The 10000-nt window shown below is 45.9% G+C and overlaps 2 protein-coding genes across 2 annotated transcripts in view; both read right to left on the bottom strand.

The window, feature by feature from the left end:
* The window catches only part of LOC132871950 (integral membrane protein 2C-like), an 11012-nt gene extending 6082 nt beyond the window's left edge, over nt 1-4930 (bottom strand). Inside the window, exons 1-4 of the mRNA XM_060906604.1 lie at nt 4838-4930; nt 4129-4251; nt 3798-3986; nt 2268-2393 (exon numbers count right to left, since the gene is read on the bottom strand). Of these exons, the coding sequence (XP_060762587.1) occupies nt 2268-2393; nt 3798-3986; nt 4129-4251; nt 4838-4930 (531 nt within the window). The remainder of the gene's footprint in view (nt 1-2267; nt 2394-3797; nt 3987-4128; nt 4252-4837) is intronic.
* Nucleotides 4931-7870: 2940 nt separating this feature from the next.
* The window catches only part of LOC132871395 (rho guanine nucleotide exchange factor 28-like), a 97016-nt gene continuing 94886 nt past the window's right edge, over nt 7871-10000 (bottom strand). Inside the window, exon 29 of the mRNA XM_060905515.1 lies at nt 7871-7956. The gene's annotated coding sequence lies outside the window, so the exon portion shown is untranslated. The remainder of the gene's footprint in view (nt 7957-10000) is intronic.

Raw genomic sequence — 10000 nt, forward strand, 5'->3', positions numbered from 1 at the left:
CACAAGGATGTGTCTTAGAAATGATAGCACCAAGATTTCAACATGTATTGATCACATTTTCACAAATGCTCTTGCAATGTCTCACAACTTTCTCAGTGCCTATTGGGTGCAGTGATCATAACCTGGTAGCGGTTGTAAGGAAGGCAAAAATTCCAAAAACTGGACCCAAAATAATTTTCAAAAGATCATATAAAATGTTTAAAGCTGAATGTTATAAAGAGGAGGTGAAGAACATAAGCTGGGAGGAAATTTTAAAAGAATGTAACCCAAACAAAGCTCTGAACAAATTTGAAGATTTTCTGTTGCTGGTAGTTGACAGACACATCCCCCTCAGGAAATTTACAGTCAGAAACAACCGTACGCCTTGGTTAGATCACAAAACCAAAGAGCAAATGAAACAAAGAGATCAAGCAAAGAAAACGGCAATACTAACAGGATATGAGTCTGACTGGATAATATATCGTAAATTAAGAAACTGTGTTACCAAATTAAATAGAATAAAAAAGAGATTATATTATGAAAAAAGGATTATAGATCTTAAAAATGATAGTAAAAAAGTATGGAAAACACTGAATGATACCAGCTGTATGGTAATTGGGTCACACCACAAAATTAGTAGAAACCCTCAGTTAAACCTGAAAATTAAAGACGTGTGTATCAACCAAGTGCAGGAGACCAAGCTGCTGGGAGTAGTCATAGATGACAAACTTTCTTGGAAAACACATAAATAAAATCGTTAATAAAATGGGAAGTGGCATTTCTGTTATTAGAAGATGCAAGGCATGTCTGTCTCCAAAATCAACTAAACAGGTAATAGAAGCTTTAATTTTGTCAAATCTTGACTACTGCCCAGTGGTCTGGTCAAACGCCACAGCAGATATGGTTAATGAACTTCAAAAAGTGCAAAACAGAAAGCACGCATCGTCCTTGGTTGTGATTTAAGAAGAAATGTATTTAAAATGCATAAAAATCTCAGCTGGTTAATGATGAAAGATAGACTATTTTACTCGTTATTAATATTTGTAAGAAATGCATCCACATCCAAAATCCCGCAAGTTCTACACAGGAAACTATATTATAGTTCAGATAATCATAACTACACTATGAGACATGTGGCAAGAGGAAACTTTTCACTGCCAAAAATAAAAACAAACTACAGTAAAAGAACGGTGATGTACAGAGCCATGTATGCACGGAACTTACTCCCCAAACACTTTGGGCAAATTATTAGGAAAAAAGATTTCAAACTGTTAGTGAAGAAACATCTCTAAAATGGATACATATAAAACTATTTGAATTATTAATTGAATTATTAAATAACGCTAAAATATAGAATAAAATCATACAGCAAGGAATAATAACTAGTAAGTAATAAATAGAGAATACTTTGATGCTAGTTGTAGAATGTCTGGATATGCATTGTACTGAATGTATTATCAGTAATCAAAAGTATTTTTTGTGGTATCATTTTGTTAGTTTCATTTCTTTTTATTTTTCTATTATGGTACCTTTATTGGTCTGTTTTTAATTGTCTGTTATAATGTATTGAATACTATGTGTCGGACCCCAGGAAGAATAGCTGCAGTTTTGTTGCAGCTAATGGGGATCCTAATAAAACAAACAAACAAAATCACCACACACCATATCATCAAACACATATACGCACGCACACATATGCACACACCATATCATCTCACACACACACACACACACACACACACACACACACACACACACACACACATACATACAATATCATCTCATACACACACACACACATACAATATCATCTCATACACACACACACACACACACACACACACACAATATCATCTCATACACACACACACACACACACACACACACACACACATACAATATCATCTCACACACACACACACACACACACACACACACACACACACACACACACACACACAATATCATCTCATACAGACACACACACACACCATATCGCACACACACCATATCTCACACACACCATATCATCTCTCTCTCTCTCACACACACACTCCATTTCATCTCACACACACACACACACACACACACACACACACACACACACACACACACACACACACACACACGCCATATCATCTCACACACACACACACACACACACACACACACACACACACACACACACACCATATCATCACACAAATACCATCAAACACATATACGCATGCACAAACACACGCACACACCATATCATCACACACACGCGCACGCCATCACACATATACGTTGCCGGTTCTCAGTTTGACATTGATGAGGAGTTTCCACAGGTTCCTTGGTGGCAGAACAATGCTGCTGTTCAACATGCTGATGTAACACTTATCCATAGTGATGTCATGATATGCAGTCAGACCCTACACACACACACACACACACACACACACACACACAGTACATTTCCAGTAAGTTGCACAGTTAGTTATTTGTGATGCTTGTGTGTGTGTGTGTGTGCACGCGCGCGCAATGGTGTGGTGTGTGTGTGTGCGCGCGCGCGCAATAGTGTGGTGTGTGTCTGTGCGTGTGTATGTGTGCATGCGTGCGCGATGATGTGGTGTGTGCAGGTTTACTCTTCCACAGCACGCGACCGCGAATTATAAATGAACAGATCAGATATCAATGTTAGTCGGTAATGATGATGAGGGTGATGAAGATGATGCTGTGTGTGTCTGTGCGCGCACAATGGTGTGGCGTGTGTCTGTGCGCGCGCAATGGTGTGGCGTGTGTGTGCGTGCGTGCAATGGTGTGGCGTGTGTCTGTGCGCGCGCAATGGTGTGGCGTGTGTCTGTGCGCGCGCAATGGTGTGGCGTGTGTCTGTGCGCGCGCAATGGTGTGGCGTGTGTCTGTGCGCGCGCAATGGTGTGGCGTGTGTCTGTGCGCGCGCACAATGGTGTGGCGTGTGTGTGCGCGTGCGCGCAGTGGTGTGGCGTGTGTCTGTGCGCGCGCAATGGTGTGGCGTGTGTCTGTGCGCGCGCAATGGTGTGGCGTGTGTCTGTGCGCGCGCAATGGTGTGGCGTGTGTCTGTGCGCGCGCAATGGTGTGGCGTGTGTGTGTGCGTGCGCGCAGTGGTGTGGCGTGTGTGTGTGCGCGCGTGCAGTGGTGTGGCGTGTGTGTGTGCGTGCGCGCAGTGGTGTGGCGTGTGTGTGCGCGTGCGTGCAATGGTGTGGCGTGTGTGTGTGCGCGCGTGCAATGGTGTGGCGTGTGTGTGTGCGTGCGCGCAGTGGTGTGGCGTGTGTGTGTGCGTGCGCGCAGTGGTGTGGCGTGTGTGTGTGCGTGCGCGCAGTGGTGTGGCATGTGTGTGTGCGTGCGCGCAGTGGTATGGCGTGTGTGTGTGCGTGCGCGCAGTGGTGTGGTGTGTGTGCGCGCGTGCAATGGTGTGGCGTGTGTCTGTGCGTGCAATGGTGTGGCGTGTGTGCGTGCGTACGCGCAGTGGTGTGGCGTGTGTGTGCGTGCGTGCGCAATGGTGTGGTGTGTGTGTGCGCGTGTGCAATGGTGTGGCGTGTGTGCGCGTGCGCAATGGTGTGGCGTGTGTGCGCATGCGCAGTGGTGTGGCGTGTGTGTGTGCGCACAATGGTGTGGCGTGTGTGTGCACGTGTGCAATGGTGTGGCGTGTGTGTGTGTACGCGCAATGGTGTGGCGTGTGTGCGCGCGCGCAATGGTGTGGCGTGTGTGCGCATGCGCAGTGGTGTGGCGTGTGTGTGTGCGCACAATGGTGTGGCGTGTGTGTTATGGTGTGGTGTGGTGTGTGTGTGTGTACACACCTTGTTGAAGTCATGGATGATGGTGGCAGGGCGTGTGTATGGGTTTGTGTTGCCAGCGTTGATGCTGATTCTTTCGTAGTTGTTCTGCAGGTTGATGTTGATGTTCTCATGTAGCTCTTCTCGATTGTGCTGAGGTGCCTTCTGAGTGTCTTCATAATACACACTGCACCGGAACTGAGACTCATCTGCCTGCACGTGCACACACACAATTTATAATCCAATATGTTTTAATTTCCCTTAAACTAAATATTTTACTATATCTATCAACAAGACACATTATTCAATCACGATGCACATGTGTGCAGGAGGAGGAGTCTGTGTGTGCGCGTACCTGAGGGATGATATAATAACGGTAGATGTAGATGGAGGCGTACACCAGGCTGCAGGTACTGATGATGAGAGCGATCAGTAAACAGCAAAGACCACTCAGAGACGAGCGCCGGGACACGCCCACCTACCGAGAGAGAGAGAACACAAGTTTACCAACAGGCATTACAGTCAACCTTTCCAAACACACACACACACACACACACACACACACAATAAAGGCGATTTTTCAGGATGATGTCTCAGAGCCGACATTAAAGCTTCAATGTACCAATCAGATCTGGACACGTCACTGCGGAACCAAGGAGCATGACGTCATCCATTCCATGACCAAAATTTACACATTTATATAATTCATTGTTTACAGAAATAAACATTTCGATATTTCTATATTATTAATCCATCCACCTGTGTGTGTGTGTGTGTGTGTGTGTGTGTGAGAGTATGATAACAGACATTATTATTGTTTATAATAATCTTTAATACAATGTGAGAATTAAAGCTTTAGCCGCTCGTGCAGGTTTACTCTTCCGCAGCACGCGACCGCGAATTATAAATGAACAGATGAGATATCAGTGTTAGTCGGTAATGAGATATCAGTGTTAGTCGGTAATGAGATATCAGTGTTAGTCGGTAATGAGATATCAGTGTTAGTCGGTAATGATGATGAGGGTGATGAAGATGATGCTGAAGCCCGGCTGTAAAGATCTCACGTGCTGCGGTGGGCTGTAGATGTGCTCCGGTTCCTCGCGCTCCTCTTTCTTGGCTTTAACGCCGTTTATCGCCGCGCAGCTGATTTTCACCATGATGGAGCCGCAGCTTCACCCGCAGCGCTACAGCGCGAGACCCCGCACCTTTTACACACACACACACACACACACACAACCGGAAGTGCTGCTCTCTGATTTGTAAAGCCGCAACGCCCCTCCCTTCCCAGATTTAATATAACGAAATAATACCGGCCTGTGGTTAAAAGAGTACATCGGTGTTCTGCAAAGTCACGACTTTATTAAAGTCCATCTGCTAATTATTTTATTTTTATTATTTAGTTTGCGTAATGACTAATTAAAACGTGTTTCTGAGCTTAGAGAGCATCTTCAGCACCTCCATCTGGTTCCCATCTGCCTCCAACACCATGGACAGCAACATGTTACTCCCTCTGAGGGGACCAGCGGTCACAAGCTTCTCCATATCAAGAGCCTGTATTCCTCCAGAGCTGAGCAGAGAGCCCAAAATATCTGTGTGGACAACACCCACCCTGGCATTATTATTATTATTATTATTATTATTATTATTATCTCATCTCATCTCATTATCTGTAGCTGCTTTATCCTGTTCTACAGGGTCGCGGGCAAGCTGGATCCTATCCCAGCTGACTACGGGCGAAAGGCGGGGTTCACCCTGGACAAGTCGCCAGGTCATCACAGGGCTGACACATTGACACAGACAACCATTCACACTCACATTCACACCTACGCTCAATTTAGAGTCACCAGTTAACCTAACCTGCATGTCTTTGGACTGTGGGGGAAACCAGAGCACCCGGAGGAAACCCACGCAGACACGGGGAGAACATGCAAACTCCGCACAGAAAGGCCCTCGCCGGCCACGGGACTCGAACCCGGACCTTCTTGCTGTGAGGCGACAGTGCTAACCACTACACCACCGTGCCGCCTATTATTATCTCATCTCATCATCTCTAGCCGCTTTATCCTTCTACAGGGTCGCAGGCAAGCTGGATCCTATCCCAGCTGACTACAGGCGAAAGGCGGGGTTCACCCTGGACAAGTCGCCAGGTCATCACAGGGCTGACACATAGACACAGACAACCATTCACACTCACATTCACACCTACGCTCAATTTAGAGTCACCAGTTAACCTAACCTGCATGTCTTTGGACTGTGGGGGAAACCGGAGCACCTGGAGGAAACCCACGCGGACACGGGGAGAACATGCAAACTCCACACAGAAAGGCCCTCGCCAGCCCCGGGGCTCGAACCCAGGACCTTCTTGCTGTGAGGCGACAGTGCTAACCACTACACCACCGTGCCGCCCATTATTATTATTAATGATAATAATAATAATAATAAATAGTTGTTGGCATCCTTCTGTCTCGAAAGACAATGGATTTCAATGGAATTCAGTCTGGTGTAGAGCTGCAGCGCCTGCTATGGCTGTGTGGTCCAATCCTCGAGCAACAGACTCTGTTACAAATAAATGTCACATCTGACTGAGGCGGTGGTGCAGCTGTTCTCTGCGGTCTACACTCTCTCTTCTCTCTCTTCTCTTCCCACTGTTTGCCTGGTGCAATGACTGCAGTCTGCTTGTCAAGTTGGTCAAACCTCTAAGCATCCATTGAAATAGGCAGACTGTGGAGAGTTAGCGCCTTATTAACTGGGGGCTGCCCAGCTTGAGGCGGGCGGTAGCTGACCAGTGAGGTGTGATGACCCCTCCCACTGTCACAAACAGCCCATAGCGCCCATGTCCTACGCCAATCGGTGTGGGCTTATCATTTGTAACTGTTGCCTCCCGTGTTGTTTCTGCCACTGCACACAGCAGCACTGAAGTGACCTCTCCAGGGCACAGTAAAAACAAGGCAGGATTTTTGGAGGTACTGGGCTGCCCAGACATCAGTGCCCCCCTCTCTGCCTCACCAGAAGGCTCCAAAGGAGTGTGAAACATAACATTTGGGACTGGGTTGGCTGCAGGAACTTCTGGGTAGGTGATAACTAGTCAGTCTATCTGCCTTAGGGGCCCCACTTGTTACCCGTCAGGGTTAACAAGCTCCAACTGCCCAGGTTTGAATTCAAAGTTGTCCTTCTCTTAGGCTGGCTACCAGCCAAGGCTCACAGGCCCACCCACATATGCCGCCAGGCACTCGATCGCGCCACATAACAAACTCGGTGAAAACAGGGACACCATGAGAAGTTGTTTCTGTGGACACTGTAATGTAGGAGAAGTCATATGCGAGAACCTCCTGCCAGGCAAGCCTGCAGAGATCACTACACCTGGAAAGGAGAGGCTATTTGGAACATGTCAGTTTCTTTCGATGAGCAGGACACTCAGCCCTGCCCATCAGTCCCATAATAATAATAATAATAATAATAATAATAATAATAATAATAATGTAAATAAAAACATATGCATATAATCTCCAATAGAGCCTGTACTGCATTTATTACAAATGTTGTCATTGGACACTTTCATTAAGTAAGCTCTGCATGGTGTTATGTCGACCCTGTGAGCAAACTTAAAGTTCATTAACTGATAAGCCAGATTTTTTGATGAAATGTAAATATTATTCCGTATATTCTCCCAGTCAATTTAAACACCCCGTGCACCAAGCTGCCTGCACGACACTGGAAGAGAACCTATGACAGGATCTTTCAGTACAGTAACTAAATTGAACAAATAAGAAATCAAACCCCAGTTTGATGTACATTTCTGTATGTGTTCAAGCAGGGGGTGATTAACTGGGTGAGAATTCCAGGGAACACCATATGCCCTCAGTGCAGCACATAGCCTAAGGTATAAGAAAAAGGCCATACCAGGTAGAGAAAAGGAATTGCAAAGGTCCTGAAAAGAGTGTAAATCATCTGATATATATATATATATATATATATATATATATATGTGTGTGTGTGTGTGTGTGTGTGTGATCTGAGAGTTGTCTGACAAGGGGATGAATCACCTGGGATGAACAGAAGTTTCAGCTGATGAACTGCCATCCATGATGAGATGTCTGCCCACAGCCATGCTCCAAAAGTAAAGTCTAGTGTAAAACCTTCCCAGAAGAGTGGGGCTTATTTTAACAGCAAAGGGGGAATAAATCTGGAATGGGATTTTCAACAACACATATGAGTGTGATGATCACGTACTTTTGGTCATATAATGCAGACAGTGCAGTCACAAAGTGCCACCTGCTGCTCAAAATTCAACTCTCATCCTGTGATAATCACTTTCAGCTCAAGTTAACACAACATTTGTCATGTGATCAGTTTGATCAATCACCTTTTTAATGTTTACATGACAACACACTGACTACAATCAGTATCTGAATAAACAACTAAAATAATAAAAAGACTCCTTATGTGATGGATTTTAAACCGCTTAACTTCTAGTTTAACGTCTGATTTATAGCTCTGTTTTTTTTTTAGGGTCATTCGTATGTAACACAGGCAAGTGTGTTTTTTAGTTCTGGAGAAGCATTAAGGTACTCTGACCACACAGTCACGTGTGTGTGTGGAAAATATTTCGGATGCACAGAGAAATAAATTTATGTCTGAAACTATATTGTGATAAATACTAATGATGGTGTAGTGGTTAGCACAGTCGCCTCACAGCAAGAAGGTTCTGGGTTCGAACCCAGCGGCCGGCGAGGGCCTTTCTGTGTGGAGTTTGCATGTTCTCCCCGTGGGTTTCCTCCGGGTGCTCCGGTTTCCCCCACAATCCAAAGACATGCAGTTAGGTTGACGTGGGGCGGCCTTGGGCTGAGGGACTGAACCCCTGACTGCTCCCCGGGCGCTGCGGTGTGGCTGCCCACTGCTCTGAGTGTGTGTGTGTTCACTGCTTCAGAAGGGTTAAATACAGAGGATGAATTTCACTGTGCTTGAAGTGTGCATGTGACGAATAAAGGTTTCTTCTTCTAATGAAACTGTAACTCTGACGTCAGTTATTCACAGAGTAACAGCCACTGCACTACACTCTAGCCACCAGATGTCAGTACAGAGCTGTAACACTCTAATGACACTTTATTAGTGACTGCAGTGTTAATTCCTGTATTAGTCTTTATTACAAGTTAATGCCACACTTAACAGTGAACTAGGCCTCTTTTGTATAGTGACATCATTAAACACCATTAACAAAGACTCAGGCATTCACTGGGATATTTATTGGACATAATATTTTCACAAAAATACAGTTACACTTTCCCTACACTACACCCTCACTACACACACACACACACACACACACACACTACACCCTCACTACACACACACACACACACACTACACCCTCACTACACACACACACACACACACACACACACACACACACACACACACACACACACTACACCCTCACTACACACACCCACACTACACACACACACACTACACCCTCAATACACACACACACACACACTACACCCTCACTACACACACACACACACACACACACACACACACACACACACACACACTACACCCTCACTACACACACACACACTACACACACACACACACACACACACACTACACCCTCACTACACACACACACACACACACACACTACACCCTCACTACACACACCCACACTACACCCTCACTACACACACACACACACACACACACACACACACACACACACTACACCCTCACTACACCCACCCACACACACACACACACACACACACACACACACACACACTACACCCTCACTACACACACCCACACTACACCCTCACTACACACACACACACACTACACCCTCACTACACACACACACACACACACACACACACACACACACACACACACACTACACCCTCACTACACACACACACACTACACCCTCACTACACACACACACACACACACACACACACACACTACACCCTCACTACACACACACACACACGCTACACCCTCACTACACACACACACACACACACTACACCCTCACCACACACACACACACACACACACACACACACACACACACACACAACACACACACACTACACCCTCACTACACACACACACACACACACACTACACCCTCACCACACACACACACTACACCCTCACTACACACACACACACACACACACACACACAACACACACACACTACACACACACACACTACACCCT

The sequence above is a fragment of the Neoarius graeffei genome, chromosome 23 (genome assembly GCF_027579695.1).
Source record: "Neoarius graeffei isolate fNeoGra1 chromosome 23, fNeoGra1.pri, whole genome shotgun sequence".
NCBI lineage: Eukaryota > Metazoa > Chordata > Actinopteri > Siluriformes > Ariidae > Neoarius > Neoarius graeffei.